This window comes from Thamnophis elegans, chromosome Z (assembly GCF_009769535.1).
Source record: "Thamnophis elegans isolate rThaEle1 chromosome Z, rThaEle1.pri, whole genome shotgun sequence".
Lineage (NCBI taxonomy): Eukaryota > Metazoa > Chordata > Lepidosauria > Squamata > Colubridae > Thamnophis > Thamnophis elegans.
In genome coordinates this window covers 97,068,263-97,089,313 of record NC_045558.1, presented here as the reverse complement: position 1 = coordinate 97,089,313, position 21,051 = coordinate 97,068,263, and the positions used below count along the sequence as shown (strand labels likewise).

Sequence of the window (21,051 nt, the reverse complement as noted above, 5' to 3'; positions counted from 1 at the left end):
CCATTGAGGACTACATGTTGAGTGTGGTTGGTCAGCCAGTTACGAATCCATCTGGTGGTGATGCTGTCCAACCCACATTCTTCTACTTTATCTAGTAGTAGGTTATGGTCTATCTTATCAAATGCCTTACTGAAGTCCAAGTAAACTATATCAACGGCATTCCTCTGGTCCACTAATTTTGTCACTTTGTCAAAGAATGCAATAAGATTAGTCTGGCATGATCTATTTTTGACAAACCCATGTTGGCTTTTGGTTATTACTTTGTTTACTTCTAGATGTTTGCTGATTTGTTGTTTGATTATCTTTTCCAGAATCTTCCCTGGTATTGAGATCAGGTTGATAGGTCTGTAGTTTCCTGGATCTATTTTTTTTTTACCTTTTTTGAAGATGGGAACGATATCAGCCCTTTTCCAGTCCTCTGACAGTTCCCGGTGCTCCGGGGTCTCTGAAAGATATAGTTCAATGGTTCTGAGATCTCATCTGCCAGTTCCTTCAGAACCCTGGGTTGTAATCCACCCGGTCCTGGTGATTTGAACTCGTCTAGGGTAGACAGGAGCTCACTTATCATTTTCTTTCCTATTTTAACTTGTGTTCCTGATCTGATTTTTGTGGGGCTGTTTTTGATAGGTTGGACTGTTTTTTTCCTTTTGTGTAAAGACAGATGCAAAAAAATAAGTTAAATGGTTCTGCTTTCTCCCTGTTGCTTGTCACCTTCTTGCCACTTTCTCCCAGCAATGGACCAATTGTTTCCTTAACCTTTTTCTTGTTTTTAACATGTTGGAAGGTGGTTTTTTTGTTTGTTATTTTTTTACTTTTGTCACAAGTCTGTGTTTATTGTGAGCCTTGGCTTTCCTCACGTCATCTTTACAGGCTCGGGTTATTTCCTGATATTCTGCCTTAGTTATGTCCCCCCCTTCCCACTTTTTATACTTATATTTTTTGTCTTTCAATTTGTCAGAGAGTTCTTTATGCAGCCATGTTGGTTTCTTTTGGGAGCTGTTGTTTTTCTTCATTGGTATTGCCTGGGCTTTTATAATCTTACTTTTCAAATTTTACCAAGCTTCTTGAGTTGTTTTCCCCTTGAGGATTCTCATCCATGGAATTTTTCCCAAGCTTTCTAAGTTTATTGAAATTAGCTCTCTTAAAGTCCAAGACTCTAGTTTCACTTTGTTCTACTACTTGTGTTTGCATAATGTTGAATTCCAGTACTACATGATCGCTTGCCCCTAGGGTTCCTGTGGTTTCAACACCACCTATCATTTCCTCTCTGTTAGTGAGAATTAAGTCCAATATGGCTGATCCCCTTGTTCCCTTCTCTATTTTTTTGGAAACAAAGTTGTCTGCTAGGTTTGTTAAGAACCTGTTGGATCTTCCACTTGGTGCAGAGTTTGTCTCCCAGTTGATGTCAGGGTAGTTAAAATCCCCCATTACTATTGTGGTGTGCTTCCTACATACCTTAGTTAGCTGACTAGCAAAAAGTTCATCTACTTCCTCTGTTTGGTTGGGTGGCCTATAGTATAGACCTATGCCAATGTCATCCCCCCCCCCCCACACACACACACTTTAATATTGGCCTAAATGCATTCAATATAATTTTCATCATTGTTGTGCTCTATTTCTGTCGAGATGAACCGTATTTTTCGGATTATAAAACACCTGTGTATAAGACACATCAAGATTTTGAAGACGTAGGGAGGGCAAAAAAGCCTGTTTTTGTGGAAAATGGCCCATTTTTCGCAAAAAAGGAGGCATTTTTGCCTTGCCCCCCTGCAGACTGCTGCCAGTGGTTGAGGGAAGGCCAAAAAACCCTCATTTTTTGTGCAAAACATCCCTTTTCTTTCAAAAATGGGATATGGGGGCAAAACTTCAGGAGGCCAAAAATGGCTGTATTCGATGTATAACATGTACCAACATTTTCACACTCTTTTAGGCAAGAAAAGGTGCGTCTTATATTCCAAAAATATGGTAGTTACTTGCCGTTCTTGTGTTGCTATATAGAATCTGATAATTTTGTAGTGGTTTGCCCTTAACGTGGTGAACATTACCAGATTGTTGTTTCATGTCAATATAATTTGTTGTAGAGGTTGGTTCCGGTCTGGGTGGTGATATTTTTTCTGCATCTGAGGTTGCCTCTGTCATGAGTTTATGTGATTCCAAGGCAAAGGTTGGAAGATTGAAGTGCATGGCAGTTATTGGGTATGTCCATGTCATGTTCCTGGTGAAGTTTACTTCCTGACTCAAGTTGCGGTTCCCAGGGTTTAGCAGTCAAAACCTCCTTGTCTGTCAGCAGAATTCAGCTCTTTATGCTTTGAATTTTTTACATTTTGGCAGAATGGGGGCAGGATATAGTAAGTTCAATCTGTTCCAGAGGACTCTGCTAATGATCTGCATATCTAGATTCCAGAGGTCAGAGGAAGGGACTGCCATGCCAATGAGTCTTTTCTCAAAATGATGGCAACTGTCTTGGATAGTTCGTAAAACCAGATCAATTAGAGCTCTATGTTATGTCACCAGAGTTTCTCTCAAATTGTCCAGTCTAAGAGTCAAGGTGGCACAGTGGTTAGAGTGCCACACTGCAGGCTACTTCAGCTGACTGCTAGCGGCAGTTCAGAGGTTCAAATCTCACCAGGCTCAAGGTTGACTCAGCCTTCCATCCTTCCGAGGTCGGTAAAATGAGGGGCAATATGCTGACTGTGTAAAACCGCTTAGAGAGGGCTATAAAAGCACTATGAATTGGCATATAAGTCTAAGTGCTATTGCTATTGCTAAGAATACCATTTTGTTCTGAATCTGGCAGGGCACTGAAAGAGTTAATCAGATGTTTTTTCTCAGGTCATCTGCACTGTGAAGAACAGACTTTTCAGACTTCCTCTGGACATTCGTGGGTGGAAGGGGGAGAGCTGAACTGGTAAAATGTCCTTGAGATTATCATATCTATTCTTTAAAGTCTAAGGACGAGATTGGTTTAGGAGGGGGCTGAGTTCTTCTAAGTCTAAAACACATTTTAAAAAGATTTGAAAAAGTGTGTATTTATTAAATGGCTACGCCGCCCACTCCGTTACAAGGCGACCCTGAGCAGCTTACAGATTATTAAAAGATAAAAAGAAAACTATGCAAATTAAAGTTAAAACTATATACAAAACAGGACTAAAAGATGGACAACACAGGGATGAGGTTTTCTTACCCCATCCACTACCTCCAACAGTAAGCAGTTCCCTCAGGCTCCCAAGCTGACTGGCAAAACCAAGTTATAATACAGGTAGTCCTCAACTTACAAACATTCACTTAGTGACCATTTGAAGTTACAGTGGCGTGAAAAAAGTGACTTATGATTGTTCTTCACAATTACAACCATTGCAAGCCTCCCAAAGGCCACATGATCAAAATTCGGACACCTGGTAACCAACTCACCTTCATGACGGTTGCAGTGTCCCAGGGTCATGTGACCCTTTTGCAACCTTCTGACAAGCAAAGTCAATGGGGAAGCCATTAACAACTGTGCTACTAATTGCAGTGATTCACCTAATAACTGTGGCAAAGGAGGTCATAAAATGGAGCAAGATTCATTTAGTGACAGAAGTTTTAGATTCAATTGTGGTTGTAAATCGAATAACTATATACAATGTTAGTTGTATAGTGACCTATGGCTGTTTTTCACACTTACAGCCATTTCAGCAGCCCCCATGGCCATATGATCAAAATTCAGATACTAGGCATGTATTGGTGATTGCAGATGGTGATCACGGAATCATGTGATCACCTTTTGACAAGCAAAATCAATAGGGAACAATCATGTTGCTGACAATAACTGCAGTGATTCACTTAACAACTATGACAAGAAAGATCACAAAATGGGGCAAGATTCAGTTAACAATTATCTTGCTTAGCACGAGAAATTTTAGGTCAATTTTGGTCGTAAATTGTGGATTGCCTATATCCTTACAGAAGACCAGAAGGGTAGGAGCAGTTCTTGCCTCTGGTGGCCCCACCCACTTGAATTCCTTAGCAGACAAGGTCTGCAGCAGGTTTCTTGAACTGGCACAAATGGGATAGGCTAATCCCTTGGCATGAGATGGCTCCTCATACACTGAGCCCATCCCATATAGAACTTTAAAGGTAATAACACCTTGCAAACTGGCAACCCCATTGCTCACAACAGTGGTGTTATATGTGCCACCTAAGAGGCCTTAGAATTACACTTCTGCATTCTGTGCCAGCTCTGGCTTTCCAGATAATCTTCAAAAGTAGCCTCATGTAGAGCACATTGCAGTAATCCAATCAAGGGATGACTGGGGCATGAGTGACCATGCTTGGAGCCTCATGATCTAGGTATAAGGTTCAAGTGGTGCATAACTTGAATAAAGGCTCTCCTAACCACAACTGTCAGCTGCTCTTTGGGCAGGAGTTGTGAATTCAGGAGAACCCACAGTTACATACTGCAGTGCAGACCCATCCAGAACTAAACATCTGGATCTAAACAACTGGATCATGAGGTCCCTTGCACCCATAGCTCCTCTGTTTGGCTGGGGTTTAGCTGAAGCCTGTTGTTCCCATTTGGATCCCTTGCAGCCTCCAAGCACTGTGAAAGGGAAACCGCAGCAAAAAGTATACCAAAAAGGCACTAGGAGTTTAAAGGTCTTATTTTAAATGCTAGGAGTTGCCCATATGTAGGTTGCCTAAATGTATGTAGAATTTGTTCTTGGCCTCTGCTAGATGGAAGTCAGTCAGCCTACCTGTAAAACAAGCAAATGCACCTCACAAGATAATTGTTCTATTTGTTCCCATTCACCTCTGTTTACTTTATTATTTAATATTTATAAAGTGGTTTGTTTAGGCTACAGATAGTATTTACAATTTAAATGGCACCCTCTTTTGGTTAAATGCCCACTGAAAATTTGTTTCCTATCTTTTGCCACAGGAGTGGTCAGCTCTGATTGTTTTCTCATTCCTTGGTGTAGGGATATGGTTACCCTTGACGTCACAGCTGATTTTTTTTTATATGTGGTACAGGAGATATGTGCTTTTGTAGGGTTGTTATTTGGCTGGTTCTCAATGTTTTACAACTCCTCTTTTAAGGAGTTTCCTTTGATTTTAACAAGTCAAAGATAGGGAGAATCGTTTGTGCCGTCAGCAGACTTAGTTTACATTTTTGTTCTTTTACGTTTATCAAGTTGATACTCACACCATCCTGTATTAACTGCGCAGCCGCAGTGCATATTGCAGCAGTGTGTTTGGAGGGTGGCGATTTCTCTTCCATTGAAGAAGAGAGATCTATAAGCTGTTGACTTTGGATCTCTGCTTGCAAATCCAACTCCAAATCATATCCAAGGAAGCATTTGAGGGAATAAGAATATTTACAGGAGTCGGCTGCCTATTCCTTAGGTAGGTTCAACTTTTTGTGAGTTTGGAACTAGCTTGTGTTGCAGAATCTGTATGCTCTCTGCCTACTTGCTTTGATGATTTGTAATGTCCTGGAATTTTCTCTGCTTTTTCTAACTGTTGAGGCTTTTAATAAGGCAGCAAATATGTAGAGATTAAAACTGCGATGATACCTTTTCAGGGGAGTTATTTACAGCAATTGCTGCTTTTTGGCATCTTGATTCCTCCTTACTTATCAAAACTTCTGTGGTTTAATTAAGCACTTGGCAGTGTAAAGTATTGTTTATTAAGATTCTTGTTCATTTTAGGCCTTTAGTAAAAAAAAGATTGACGATCGAAAGGAGTGGCTGACAAACTTCATGGAAGACCGAAGACAACGCAAACTTCTGGGTCTGCCAGATGTAAGTAGTCTTCAAAATAAATTGGGATTCCTTCTGAATAGTTCAGGCAGATTAATATATAAAGAACTTGTGAACAGGGAGGATTCTTTGCTGAATTTGGGATGCAAATAGTCTGGTGGTCTCTTTATTATTTTAGCATCAGTGGGATGTCTCTACCTTTGACTATCACTAAACATTTGGCAGCAGTTGAGAAATAATAAGTAATAAGAAACATAAATATTTGGTTTTTTAAAATTTCTGAGCTAAAATGAACCAGTTTCAACCTTACTAAAAGGGTTTCAGATTCAATATATTCTCCTGTGTGCTGCTTGGGGAATCCACTTTGTCCATTAGTCTAGAGACTGAGTTATGTTTCCACTGCAGTCATTAAAGCTTATTTTAAGTTTGATGTTTCCTAAATAAAAACTTTCACCACCAATTACTAAGGTTTGATGGAGGCAGTTGTTTTGTATATTAATGAAATGACAAATTCTATCAAAGACTAATGATGCATATGCATTCTTTATTAACTTTATGCCACAAGGGTGCATCTAGCAATCTATGATCCAAGTTGAAAGATTTTCCTTTCATAGCTAGCAATATGTGTTCCCAAGTCGGGTGAAATCAAGTTACCTTCGCTACCAGTTTGCAAATGTGAATGCATGCACCAACTCCGTGCATGCACAGGATCTTCCATGCATGCGCAGAGCATCCAAAACGTGGCGAGTGGACAGAGCCTTCTGCTACCACAGCTAATGGTTCACCTGAACCAAATAGAACCAGCTGAATTGCACCACTGGTCCAAGTGAAGAAATCCTGTGTTTTTCTTTTTTTTTAAAAAAGTGCAAATCATTTTGAAATGGTAACATCTCTGTAGAAGAAAGCACTTAGATATTATTTTAAGGATGTATCTTAAATTGCCTTGCCTTCTTTAGGATTATCTATATGGGAAATATACAAGTTACCTGACCTACAATGATTTTATCAACAAGGAACTGGTTCTGTTCTCAAATTCTGATAATGAGCGATCCATTCCATCATTAATCGATGGTAAGGATTTTCTTTTACTAATTAAACAAGTTTTTATGTACTTTGAATTTAGTGCATAATAATTTTGAAAGAGATAGACCACAAAGAGCTGACTTAATAGGATGTTTTGTAACTGTGACAAAGAAACATTTATAAAACCTTATATTCTTAAACATTCTTGCTTGAAGCAGGATTTAATGCATGAGAAAATGTTTATTAATTGCCTTGATATAAAGCAGATATATTTTCAATAAACTAATACATAATCTATTTGAAGATTTGTCCTTTTGAGAATGCCTTAGCTATTAAGACTCACTATGAAGAGAAGTTGTAATTACTAATGGCTCCTCTGATTCTTTCAGGAATGAAACCAGGTCAGAGGAAAGTTTTATATACATGCTTCAAAAGAAATGATAAGCGGGAGGTAAAAGTAGCTCAGCTGGCTGGATCAGTGGCAGAGATGTCCTCTTACCACCATGGAGAGGTAGGAGAAATATTAAAGGGATCCCAAAAAGTAGCAAGTAAAAATATAGTTTGCAAGAAGTATATTAGAAGTTGTTACAAGAAAGGATGATTTTTCATTTTCTAACCCATTGATCTCCAATTTGAGACTTTATAAATATTATTAAGTTATGTTCCCAGCAGGTTCATCATTTGCTCTATTGGCCCGGGGGCATCTCCCTCCTCAGAGGCCGCCAGCAAGCAAGCAAACATGTTGCTCTGGCTAGGAGAAGGTGGCATGGAGCCCCACCTCTAGCCGGCAAGAGCAGAGCAGGCAGGCCCATGCACCTTCCCTGCCATGGCACTTGCCAATCTCTATACGCAGATAGGAGATAGAAGCACCGCCGAGGCATTCCTGTAGCCACTGTGCTTTGCAGGGAGCCCCGGCGGAGTCCCTTCGCTCAGCCCCAGGAAGGCTCTGGCTGCTGGTACCACTGTGTTCCCCCCAGTTGGCGAGGTAGCAGTGCAGCAGCTCCCAGGTGGAGGGAGGCCAGACAAAAAAGGAGCCAAGGTGGCGCAGTGGTTAAATGCAGCACTGCAGGCTACTGCTAGATCAGCAGGTCAGCGGTTCAAATCTCACCGGCTCAGGGTTGACTCAGCCTTCCATCCTTCCGAGGTGGGTAAAATGAGGACCCAGATTGTTGGGGGCAATATGCTGACTCTCTGTAAACCGCTTAGAGAGACCTGAAAGGCCTATGAAGCGGTATATAAGTCTACTGCTATTAAAAAAGGGGGGCAGAGGCTGGACAATGAGCCTCAATCCCCACCTGCTCCAGGAAGGAAGACAGACGCTGCATGGAAGTTGAAATTCAGCAATTTCTGGAAAGCCATAGGTTGCCCATATCTGCTGCAGCTGGTAACAAGGCTTGAATAGAAGTTTCCTCTGTAATATTCCAAACATGTCAATTGCCCAATGGTTGAAGCAGAATTTATTTGGAATAAAGTTAGAAGCAGATTTCTAATGACTTTGGATTTTTCTAGCTAGTGCTTGTGACTAATTTATCTTTCCAATGCCTGTTCATTTTATTGATGTTTAATGAGTTTGGTGGTGTTGCATCACTGATCATTATTATTTTGTTTCAGACCTCACTGATGATGACTATTATTAATTTGGCTCAAAATTTTGTGGGCAGCAACAACCTGAACTTACTTCAACCCATTGGTCAGTTTGGAACCAGGCTGCATGGTGGGAAAGACGCTGCAAGCCCTAGATATATCTTTACAATGCTCAGGTTGGTAGAAGCAGGTTGCTTTTCTTAGTTTTGACTTAGACACTCAGTTCCAACATAGTGTACAGTAAGTCCTCAACTTACAACAATTCATTTAGTAACTATTCAAAGTTACAATAACACTTTAAAAAGTGACTTATGGCTGTATTATGACCATTGCAGCATGTCCATGGTCACATGAGCAGAATGGCTGTGTTGAGCTATCGCAGCAACACAACACAGCAGCCATCAGTTGACCACGTTCATGAGCAGCCGCCCAGCAACCTCCCTCTCCAGCTGGGCAGAGCACCGCTCACTGACCTAGTGGTATCCTGAAGACGCCAAGCTGGCAAACAACAGGCAAACAACCCTTCTGCTGTTTAGTTAGTAACATGGATGTTAACTGAATCTGGCTTTTCCATTGATTTTGTTTATCAGAAAGTTGGTCGCAACTGATGGACACAGTCTGTCATAAATATGAGTCAGTTGCCAAGTATCTGAATTCGCCCGAGGCTGTCCGCGTCATCCCGTACCCGCAACAGGCTCTTCGGGAGGCCGCTCACAAGATAACAGCCACCCGACAAACCCTTCCCCTCTCCAGCCGGGCGGAGCACCACTCAGTGACCTAGTGGTATCCCCGAGGCACCATACAAGCGCCTGTCCCCAACTCCCATGTGGCTTGGCACCTTTGGGATACCGCTAGGTTGGTAAGTGGTGCTCGGCCTGGCCGGGGGAGGGGGGTTGTCCAGGCAGCTTATTTTCGGGGGAGGGCTTATATTTTTGCCCATCCCAAAAATCCAACATGGCCTTATTTTCAGGACATGTCATATTTTCGGGGAAATACAGTAGATTTCCTTTGTTCATTAATTTAAATGCAGTAAACTTTCCATTTAACAAACCATAAACTAAAAGCTTCGTATTTTAGATAATAACAGTTTTTGCCTCAAACAAATCAAGCTGAACAAAATTTATTATTTTCACTGATTCCCCTCAAAATGAATATTCTTTCCTTAACAATTAGATGGGTTTTCTCAAATTCAGATGTGTTTTTGGACTAAAATATATCCATTCACCATTTGACAACTACTTTTCACCCCAATACTCAGTTAAATCAAGGATTTAATACACACAAAATTCAATTTTAAAGAGATTTAGCAAGATTTCCTTTTCTGTCAGTAAAAGAGAAGTCAAAAGAAAAGCTTAACCTTTCTTCTTTAAGTGATAAATCAATGTATTCATGCATTGTGTCTCTGGTAGTGAAGCAACTCCTCTGTATTTGGGTTGGCTTTCAAGAGACAGAATTTTCCTGATACTGGGTTCTCCCCAACCCCCTTTTACTCTTTTCTCTTGTGGCTTTAAAATGGGAAGTAGAAATTACTGAAAGTTATTGCCATTTCTTCACTTCTTTGCCATCCTCTGGCTATTTCTTCCTTGTTTCTCTTCAGCTGCAAAAAAAAGACCCCATAATCCTATCCAAACTTATTTCTAGAAATATTTAACACAATTTTAATTTAAGCTACTTTTTTTTTCCCTAGTCCTTTGGCACGATTAGCTTTCCCAGAAGTAGATAACAACGTGCTGAAATTTCTGTACGATGATAACCAACGAGTTGAACCTGAATGGTATATTCCAATCCTTCCTATGGTCCTGATCAATGGTGCTGAAGGCATTGGGACTGGCTGGTCATGCAAAGTTCCTAATTATGACATTCGAGAAGTGATTAACAACATTCGACGTATGCTTGATGGAGATGCGCCATTAACAATGGTAATAAAAATGCATCAATGATTAAATAAAAATGATCTAGTAATTTTAGAGAAGAGAAAAAAATCACAGGTGTGTGGACAAAGACACAATTAGATTTTCTTCAAAGACTTCAGGGCCATACCAATTAAATTCTTTTTAAAATTGCCTAGATTACATACTTTATGAAGTAAGGTTTAAAATGATACTTCCTTTAAAAGAAAGCAAAATGAAGTCAATAAATATTATCTCTATACTGGAGATTTTTGTATTGCTTTTCATAAAACCATTTACAACCTTTTCTCTACAACTTCTCTTACTCCTATTTTCAGAAGCCTTCATTGAAATTATCTTAATCAATTTGGATTCTGATTATATTATGCAAATAAGATACATGTTCAGGCTGGTTTATTTTAATTCAGCTTCTACTATTTTTAGATTCCTAGTTACAAGAACTTCAAGGGGACAATAGATGAAGTAGGGCAAAACCATTTCCTTATCAATGGAGAAGTATCAGTTCTTAATTCAACTACCATTGAAATTTCAGAGCTTCCTGTTCGGACATGGACACAGGTAAGGCATGATCTATTTTTGTACTATGCTCTTGGAACTGTAATAGCAATACATTACTGTACTCCCCAATCAAAGGAAAGTATACAATCATTATGTTGTTTCTTCCCATCTCTCAAAAGACTTACAAAGAACAGGTTCTGGAGCCTATGCTAAATGGCACAGAGAAGACTCCATCACTCATTACAGACTATAAAGAGTACCACACAGACACCACTGTCAAATTCATCATAACAATGAGTGAGCAGAAACTAGTGGAGTCTGAGACTATTGGTCTGCATAAAGTCTTCAAATTACAAACTCCTCTTTCTTGTAGCAATATGGTGAGTAAAAAATTCAGAAAGCTTCTATTGTAGCAAGTTAGGCATATTTAGAGAGTCTGTCTGACTGTCTCTCTTATATGCACATGCATACATATACATGCCAAATGTAGCTTTTAAACAAATACATTAAATTATAGAACAAAGGATGATGCTCTCTGGAAACCATCTCCATTCATTCAGCTAAGACGCAGAGTCTCAGAATAGAATCTTTTTGTCACAAAGTTTCTACAAAAAATCTTCAAGTCATTAGTTTTTAACTGAAATCTTAGAGTTCAAATTCTCAGTTGAGACTGGAGAAATAGAAAATCAGTTTTGCTAGTAGATTTACGTAACTATGCCTGCCTATTCCTCCACTTCAGATATTTATCTGATATCTACTACATTGGGAAACAAGTGTGGGGTTTTTTTTCAAAATTTTGAAAGCTTTTTCGCACTTGACATTTTGAGAGAGATTTGCACTTCACTGTAAATAAGGATCTGTTTTAGAAACCAGGTGTATACAGTTCCTTAAAAGTATCAAAATACCATAGTGAGAAATGGAAGTGAGTAGGGGTACAGTGTATAATGTTCTACACGGAATCATTAAAGGAATTGTATCCAGCTTTTAAATGCTTGATCACAGCCCTACCATCTGTGGTACCTTACTCTTTGTTCCAGGTACTTTTCGACCATGTTGGCTGCCTTAAAAAATATGAGACTGCAGAGGAAATTCTAGATGAATTCTATCAAGTCAGACTGCGTTATTACGGTTTAAGAAAAGAGTGGCTCACTGGCATGCTGGGTGCAGAATCTGCAAAACTAAACAATCAAGCTCGCTTCATCCTTGAAAAAATAGAAGGCAAAATAGTGATAGGTAAGCACTGTTAGAATTTTGTCACAAGCTATTAAAGGTAGTAGAACAAGTATTACAGAAATAGTTCCTAGCTTCCCTTTCTCAGTCAGAATGGGCAGAACAAAAACCAACATCTAGCAAAGAATTATTTTCCCTGACAGGCATCTTGCCTCTAAGCTTACTTTTCTAGAAATAAAAACTTAAATAGCTTACACAATAAAATTTAAATTGAATGTACAACTTGAAGTGCTAAATGTATTGTATATGGATGTCTATTTTCCTGCTTTCCATTAGCTGTAATGGCTTTTGTATTTGTGGCATGCAATGTGACATGTTCTTAGCATTGTGCAAAATCTGACATTTTATTTTGGCTGCTGGCTCAACTGGGTTTGTTCTTGGTGGTCTTCCCCTCTAGAGAATAAGCCCAAGAAAGAATTAATAAAGGTTCTAATTGAAAGGGGTTATGATTCTGATCCAGTAAAGGCATGGAAAGAATCTCAACAGAAGGTATGTTTCTCAATCTTCCTTTTAATCCACTCAATTGTGAAGGGTTTGGTTCAATAATTTTTAAAAAGCTAATTCCATAATATTATAGTGGAAAATAGATCTTCAGGCCAAACATTGCCTTTTTGAAGCAGATACTGTAAGTACTCTAAAGAAAAGTACTGTGAGAAAGGGATGGATTATCTCCTGATCCCCTTGAATGCTGTTAACCCCTGACCACATCTCTCTTCTGCCATGCCAGGGCAATGATGAAAGTACAGAAGAAGATACTGATAAAGAAAATGAATCTACCACAGTCAGTGGGGCAGATTTTAACTATCTTCTGAACATGCCCCTCTGGTACCTAACAAAAGAAAAAAAGGATGACTTGTGCAAGCAGCGGGATAATAAAGTAGGTAGATGAGTTCTAAAAAAAATATGTGTGGTGCAATAGTATTGAAAAGTTAGATACGGACTTAACTGTTTCTTGCTTGATTTATTAGGAAACGGAGCTGGAAAAAGTGAAACAGAAGGATCCTACTGACTTATGGAAAGAAGATCTAGCTGCTTTTATTGAGGAACTTGATGTGGGTAAACTTGGATTTTGGGGCCAGAAACAATCAATTTCCAGTTGAAGTGAAACATTCTTTATCAATAGTTCTGTGTCTTCATTTGGATAGGGTGCTGGCATTTAAAAAGGGTGACTGAAATATTGAGACTACTCATATATTCTAAAGTAAACCTACAGGGCAAGCAAAGCTCAGATGCACACATAGCACTGAAATTCCAGTGACCTGAGCTCTATTAATGAATGCAGAAATTTCCATCTATTTCAGATTTGGGTATAGAATTCCTTTCTTCCATTTGTGTAGAACTGCAGAGCGAAGAAATGCCCTCAAAAAGGTGGAATTTAACACTTACAAATCCAAACATTGCAAGCTATTAGTGTTTTTTTTTTTAATCATCCATACTTTAGGTGATAGAAGCAAAAGAAAAAGAGGATGAGATGTTAGGAATCAAAGACAAACCCAACAAAGGGAAAGGAGGGAAAGCAAAAGTAAAAACCCTGAAGCTTCAGGAAATCCTGCCTTCTCCCCAAGGGAGAAGAGTTATCCCCCGAATAACTGAACAGATGAAATTGGAGGCAGAAAAGAAATTAAAAAGAAAAATCAAGGTAAATGGCCTTTGTGTGTTCAGTTTTCTTTTCTAGCTTCATAACTTTCTTTCACCTATCCCCAGTAATGATAAACTCCTTCTCATTGGCTGATCTGTAGAGTGAAAAAAATGAGTTTGATGAGAATCAAGATTTCCCAGGGACCAGCAAGGAACCAAAGACTCTTAAACAACTATTGACCAAGAAACTGAAAACGGAGCCAGGTAAAAATCTTTTAGCAGGAATCAATTTTTCCTGTGGGTTTATATTTTCTATGAGATGTGTTCTAACAAACCTGCTAAATTTCAGATGCCAAGAAACAGTCGAAACTGACATTCAAGCCAATTAAAAAACCAATGACAGTAAATCCTTGGAATGACTCAGAATATGGAAATGAAGGTTCTCCTGACTCTGAGGTTGATTTTTATTTACAACACGAAGTAGCAGGTAAATTTTCAAAGAATTTAAAATTAGCTTGGAATCTTAACTTAAATGGTACCTTTCCCAAGCATTTTTGCTATAAACAACCTCAAATATAAAGGGAAACCTTTGTGAAAAAAGATTGTTGTTGTTGTTGTTGTTGTTATTATTATTATTATTATTTCATTCTAATCTACATTTCCCAGTAAGGTTATACAAAATTGTTGCATGCAGAAAATAAACTACCAGGTTTCTAGGTGTGCTTGAAACACAGTTGTTTTGAACCATGCACAAAACAGCTATTTGGGGTCCAGATAAAAGTAGGGTGGAAAGAGAGAATGGGACAAAGCCAAAGGCAACAGCAACTAAGTAGATAAAGGGAATGCCGCCAGCTCAGCAAGGGAATAAATTGATCTGGAAAGTGGAGTGGAGTAGGCATATCAGTTTTGTTCTTTGTTCATCCTGCCCAGATTTTATTTTAATTCTTTCAAACCATAGATGCTTAAACAATTAAATAAAATTTCCACAAATGCAATTGTTTACACCGTGATTGGAACAAAACACTTTCCTCATTTGCTATATTCCCCAGTTTCTTAAGAATATACAGGTAGTTCTCAACTTTCAACTACAATTCAAAATTTATCTTGCTAACCCAAAAAAATTGTTAAATAAGTTTTGCCCATTTTATAACTTTCCTTGCTTATTATGTTAAGTGGTTGTTAAGTGAATCTGGCTCCACTTGATTTTGCTTGTGAGAAGGTCACAAAAGCTGATCCTATGATCCGGGGACACTATAATTATCATAAATATGGACCAGTTGCAAAGCATCTGAACTTTAATCACATGATCATTGTAAGGGTGAAAACTGACCATAAGTCACTTTTTTCAGTGCTGTTGTAACTGAATGGTCACTAAATGAACTGTAGTAAGTTGGGGACTACCTATACTGTCACTTAGCCTTCCTCCCTCCCACATTTTTGGCTTGCAACTGATTTTTTTTTTTCCTATTATATTTGGCAAAAGCAACATGTATGCAGGATTCTAATTCAGATACGGAGGGAAGTGCTTTGACTGAGGACTATCCGAGAGCAATAGTAAAACCAAAGGCTGTTGTTTCTAGGTAAGTTTCAGGTGTGGTTCTCCTATTTTGACTGTTTCTTTAAAAAATATTTGCCTGGATAACAGACAGCATTTTAAGGTTAATCAGATTGAGAAAATAGTTTTTGCAAAGATTTGTTATATTTCATGGGGTGGGTTTCTTATGTCGAAATGCTGATAAGACCAGAAATAATTAGTTCTTTTTTAAAAAATAGTCAATAAAACTGCCTTACATACAAGGTCAGGTTATTTGCTCTTTTTGACCTGTACAATCTATGTCAGATTTAGGCATTTAAGGCCCGCAGGCCACATTCGCCCTTTTCTGCCAGAGGTATCTACAAGGGAGATGTTACAACTGGTGAGCCCAACAGGCTGGCTCCTCTTGTACTTCAGAAGACAATTAGAAACCTACTTGGGCTACTGGATGCACATTTGACCAATCTTTCCTAAGATTGCCAGAGGCCCTGTAGATCAGTCCCACCAGAGGTCCAGTGGACCCTCCTATGCCATGCGCACAATACTCTTGCACTGCTTTTATTTTGAGGCCAACTGCTATTTTTTTTCCCAATTTATATATGTGCACGCATGCATGTCTACACATCTTCACAGTCCTGTTGCTCCCCAACAGTCTGTTTCTCATGTGGCCACTTGGGAAAATTAATTGCCCATCCCAGATATATGGGGACAGGCAATTGTTTTCCAGGATGTTAGACAGTTATCCAAAGTCAGAAGGATCTGTGGAATTAGAACTTGGAATCATCTGCGTGCAGAATAGATGCGTCATAACATAGATGGGCCTTTCCAGTTCCCACATTTTGCTGATGAAGAGCTCCACAAACTTTCGGTCCATACATCTCATCAACTGGTCATACAAAAGTAACCTGGTGTTGCTATTGTAAGCATATTCAAACCGTGTTGTGTAATCCTGATCTTTCTGCTAGATGGATGACAGCATTATATGTTCAAATGTTCTATGAAAAATATTGCTTTTAATTTTAACCATAATATTACAATAAGTTGCTTATGTTTTATACTTCCAACCCTCACCCCCACAATGGAATGCAATGTAAGAGGTTCAGAACTTTTTTCAGGTGTTTGCTTTCACTGCAGTGGTGCAAGTTTTGAAAAAGAAAATAATTTTAAAATGGAGTAAATCTTAACATTTGAGCAAACCAATCCCAAGATTAAGTGCAATCTCTTGGTAAAGTTTTAATTTTTTCCAGTTAGGAATGTCTATGCCCATATATTGCTGGCCTTGTTGCAAAAAAAAGCATAATTTAATACAGAATTTGTGTCCTAGGAAAACAAAGGAGAAGGTAGTTGAATCCAAACCAACAGAAGTACAGAGCAGTGGTTTGGGTGAGTATATAATCCACTTGTATCATAATCTCTGTTTAGTCTATAAAAGCCAGAATTCATTCTCCACCTACCTACCCCATTGCCATTTTTAATGCAAGGTACTACCTAACCATAGCCCTAGGTATTATGTCACACAATTGAGTCTGTAATATGTCTGCAGTGTATAAGGTAAAGGTTTCCCTTGCACATATGTGCTAGTTGTTCCCTACTCTGGGGGTGGTGCTCAACTCTGTTTCAAAGCCGAAGAGCCAGCGCTGTCTGAAGACGTCTCCATGGTCATGTGGCTGGCATAACTAAATACCAAAGGGGCACGGAATGCCACCTTCCCACCAAGGTGATCCCTATTTTTTCTACTTGCATTTTTACATGCTTTTGAACTGCTAGGTTGGCAAAAGCTGGGACAAGTAACAGGAGCTCACTCCATTACGCAGCGCTAGGGATTCGAACAGCTGAGCTGCTTACCTTTCTGATCGAAAGGCATGTATGTGTGTAACATTTTATTGAAAACTTTTGATTACAATAATAAAATCTAATACAAACTGAACTTTAAAATAGTACAGAATAAAAAGTGCAAGAAAAAGAAGTAAATAGAGTGTAATAAAGGAAAAGAAAAATATCCAAGTCTATAGAGCCTGCGTCCTGAGCAGACTCTTATACTGCAGTGAGTCTTGGACCCTTTACGTACAGCAGGAGAGAAAGTTTAACATCTTTCATATGCGCTACGCCTAGGCTGGCTTGGACATATTGTGAGAGTGGCTGATGGGCGGATTCCGAAAGATCTCCTATATGGAGAATTAGTGCAGGGAAAGTGCCCCAGAGAGAGACCACAGCTGCAATGCAAGGATATCTGCAAGAGGGATCTAAAGGCCTTGGGAATGGACATTAACAACTGGGAAACCTTGATCTCCGATCGTTCAGCTTGGAGCTAGACCCAGTATGGCCTTCTCCAATTCGAAGAGACACTTGTTCGGCAGGCTGAGGCAAAGAGGCAGTCTCGGAACCAGCAAAATCTGGGGTCTGGGCAGGGGACAGAATGTATTTGCCCTTAGTGTGGAAGGGATTGCAACTCTCGAATTGGCCTTTATAGCCACACCAGATGCTGTTTTAGGACTTATTTCCAGAGCACGATACCATAGTCTTGAGATTGAAAGATGCCAATAATAATTAGCAAATCCAGAAACCATATTTTCAGTTCTGGTGTTGGCAAAAGCCCATAAAAACAACTAGTACTTTGCTATACATACATACATACATACATACATACATACATACATATATATACACACACACACACACACACACACATACATACATACATACATACATATACATACTTTAAATTTGATAAAATAAACCGACTTTTTCTTTTAGAGGGTGTGGTGTGCTGGCTCAGTGGTCAAAGACACTGAGTTTTTCAGCTGGAAAGCTGACAGCCCAGATTTGAGATCTGAGCAGCATGTGATGGGATGAACTCTGTTATTCACCCCAGTTTCTGCCCATCTAGCAGTTCAAAAACATGCAAATGCAAGTAGATAAATTGGTACCACTTTCATGGAAAAGTAACAGTGTACAATGCACCTTGATTTATAGTCATGTTAGCCACATGACCAAGGAATTATCTTTGGACCACACTGTTTCCCTAGGCTAAGAAAAGGTGATGAGCACTGCCTCCTAGAGTCAGACACAACTGAACAGAGGAAACCTTTACCTTTATACTTCTTTAACTTTTAAGACCCTTAATTTTTGGATCAAATATTGTAGGATTAAATGTCTCTATAATTATTTTTTATTCCATGATACAGACTTCTTCAAGGGTTTAAGAAGTCTCTTATACATTTAATAAATCATTCTCCAGGTCACTCTTGGTTTGTCATTTGTTTACATCCTATCTGTTCCTTTATATCAGTTTAATAGTCAAGAAACAATCTCTTGTTGATAAATACACCAGAAAGTTTTCTCTTTCGATTAGGCCTTGACTCTTGAGACTGAGGATCACAGAGGAGTCTTCTTTTTGTTGATACTTTTCTAATAGAAGGGGAATAGTGTGCAAAATATAATTTGTATGAGAGTAGCACTGTGGAGATATTATGCAGATCAAATAACATCCTTGAATAAGTATTCTCAGCTGCCAATGGAGAGAATTCCCCAGTACTTCTTTCCTGTTATTGAATTAAATATTTATTAAATGTGTGTAAAATAAATTTGTGGGATATATTCCATATATTACAATTGTATATGAAGCCTTATAAGGGCATATAAGACAAATAGCACATCTCATCAGGTCTTTTGGATCCAAGGGAGGAATAGGCTGCACAGTTTACACATGGGATGAAAGGTCCCGGCCTTGTGCTCATTTGTCAGAAGCCATATTCCCATTTCCATAGACGAGCTTGCACTCCTGTTATCTTTGGGGAAGATGTATCCTTAAGCACTTAGTGTAATTCAGTGAAAAGACCACCAACTGGAATATGCAAAGTTGTGCACAAAGGAAGATTGGGACCTGCAAACAATTATCCTCTACCATACTTTCTTAGACAGGAATTGGGTTTAAAAAAATATATATATATATTGTCTAGTAGAAAAACTAGGAAGTACAACTTAATTATTTTCCTTGATTAGGAATTAAGCATTTCTAAAGCTGTTATCAGTATTTCTTGGTGGAAAGAAACTAAAGATATAGTGCTGATAAAGATTTGTTTCTCTTTTAGGCAACCAGCCTCCTGTTCAGGAACCTTTCACTAAGAAAAAGGCAAAAACAAAACACATCAAGGCTAAGGGTCCAGATTCCAATTTAGATGATATCCCCCAAAAGCTTACCAAAATGAAGAAAGCTACTAAAAGAAGGATGTCTTCATCTTTCAGTAGTGAAGACTCTGATGCTGAGTTTGGCCAAAGCCTTAAAAAAAGAATAGCACTTAAGGTTTGCTTATTCATATTTTCATCACTATCTCTGATCTTTTAATGTAATTTTAAAAGATGCCCTAGGTTAAACCTACTTCGATGGACCACAAACTTTAATTGGCATGTTTAGGATAAATATATGTATTTTTCAGGCAACTCAACAAAAATATTGTGGATTAGTTGAAGCTAATAACTTGCCTGAGTTTCTCATGCCGTGTAGAAGTTTTCTATGCTGCAACAAACCTAACTTGTCATTTGGGAAAAGTAACGCCACAATAGGCTGGTTCATCTTTCTCTAAATTAGATGCTTATTGCATAAACTAGAAATCTTACCCTCTTCTTAAGGCCTTTGTAAAGCAAGGACAAAGAGCCAAGGACTATTTCAGAGCTTTTTAATCTTAATATAAAGCTCCAATTTGTCCTGTCTGCCCATCACAGCAACTATGAAAATGAGAATGAGATGCTCCCACCAAATTAGAGCAGAATTATTTCAGCTCTTTGAAAAAATAGCTTGGTGCCTGGTGTTCAGCATTCCCCCAAAGATGCTGCCTTCCTTTTTTCCTGTTTAGTAACAGGACAATGGATTTTTATCTCCTGGTGCTCAAGAAAGGACAAATTGATGATCAGCAAGATGTAGAGTGTTGAGTCAATTAGCATCATTATTTCTTTTAAGATCCCTTATCCTGAATATTATCACACCATTTCTTTTCCTAAAATATTATAATTATTGCTATGGCATCCATTATGTAGAAGACTGCAGTGCTATGCATGGAACTGTCCTAAGAGTTTATTGTTCTTTATTCTTGCTTTGTAGAAATCCAAGGATGTGGATGAATCATTTGTCCTTGATCTAAGCTCTGATGAGGACTTTCCTCCTCAGCCCAAACCCTATGAAAAATCACTTCGCACTAAGAAGCTGGTTCAATATCTGGAGCAGTCAGATGATGATTCCTTCTAATCTAACAACAAAATATATTTGCAATTCTTTTCATTGTAGTTAAAAATTAGCTCTTTAGTGAACAGAAATTGATTCCAAATACTTTTCTTTTAACTATGTGATGGTATAAAATGTTATTGTGGATTTTCTAATGCTGTAAATATTTTTCTGTGCCTTTTATAGTTTTAGAAGTCATTATTATTCTTGATAAGACCATAAATAATAAAAAGTGGTATTTCACAATGTTTCATGTCTTTCTTTCAATATTAAAATATTATGCTTTATTCTCTGGATTCAAATACAGCATTCAAATATTAGAACATCTGATCTCAAAGTTCTCTGTGGATTGTTCTATCCAGATTGCCATTCTAAAATTTCTTGCATGCACTTTGGAAACGGAAATGCCAGGCAGCATTTATGAGAATAATTATTTAAATTACTGTAAAGCAGGATGGTGAGAGCCACCTTGATGTAACAGGTAAGGCAGTACAGCTAGAATCAAGGACCCTGATTTCTAGTCCCACCTTTGACTTAGGGCCAGCCATTTTCTTTCAGCCCTAGGAAGGAGACAATGATGAATCACTTCTGAGAAACCTTGGCAAGAAAAACATAGGCACTTGGTCAGGAAGTCTCTGAGTATCATACACTATTGGGGCGGGGGGCTCATGAAGGCTTTCTGCTTCAGTCAGGAATATAAAAAAAATTAGGGCTGGGCAATAAAGGTTATTCATGCAT

At 38.6% G+C, this 21,051-nt stretch overlaps 1 protein-coding gene across 1 annotated transcript in view; it reads left to right on the top strand.

The window, feature by feature from the left end:
• TOP2A (DNA topoisomerase II alpha) overlaps positions 1-20,524 on the top strand; it is a 43,442-nt gene extending 22,918 nt beyond the window's left edge. The window contains exons 17-34 of the mRNA XM_032238230.1: positions 5,688-5,780; positions 6,695-6,809; positions 7,151-7,272; positions 8,373-8,521; positions 10,033-10,264; positions 10,679-10,813; positions 10,933-11,133; positions 11,791-11,986; positions 12,381-12,472; positions 12,711-12,860; positions 12,952-13,035; positions 13,425-13,622; positions 13,723-13,825; positions 13,911-14,048; positions 15,045-15,141; positions 16,420-16,478; positions 19,187-19,398; positions 20,194-20,524. Of these exons, the coding sequence (XP_032094121.1) occupies positions 5,688-5,780; positions 6,695-6,809; positions 7,151-7,272; positions 8,373-8,521; positions 10,033-10,264; positions 10,679-10,813; positions 10,933-11,133; positions 11,791-11,986; positions 12,381-12,472; positions 12,711-12,860; positions 12,952-13,035; positions 13,425-13,622; positions 13,723-13,825; positions 13,911-14,048; positions 15,045-15,141; positions 16,420-16,478; positions 19,187-19,398; positions 20,194-20,337 (2,520 nt within the window). The 3' untranslated portion in view covers positions 20,338-20,524. The remainder of the gene's footprint in view (positions 1-5,687; positions 5,781-6,694; positions 6,810-7,150; positions 7,273-8,372; positions 8,522-10,032; positions 10,265-10,678; positions 10,814-10,932; positions 11,134-11,790; positions 11,987-12,380; positions 12,473-12,710; positions 12,861-12,951; positions 13,036-13,424; positions 13,623-13,722; positions 13,826-13,910; positions 14,049-15,044; positions 15,142-16,419; positions 16,479-19,186; positions 19,399-20,193) is intronic.
• The last annotated feature ends 527 nt before the right edge of the window (positions 20,525-21,051 follow it).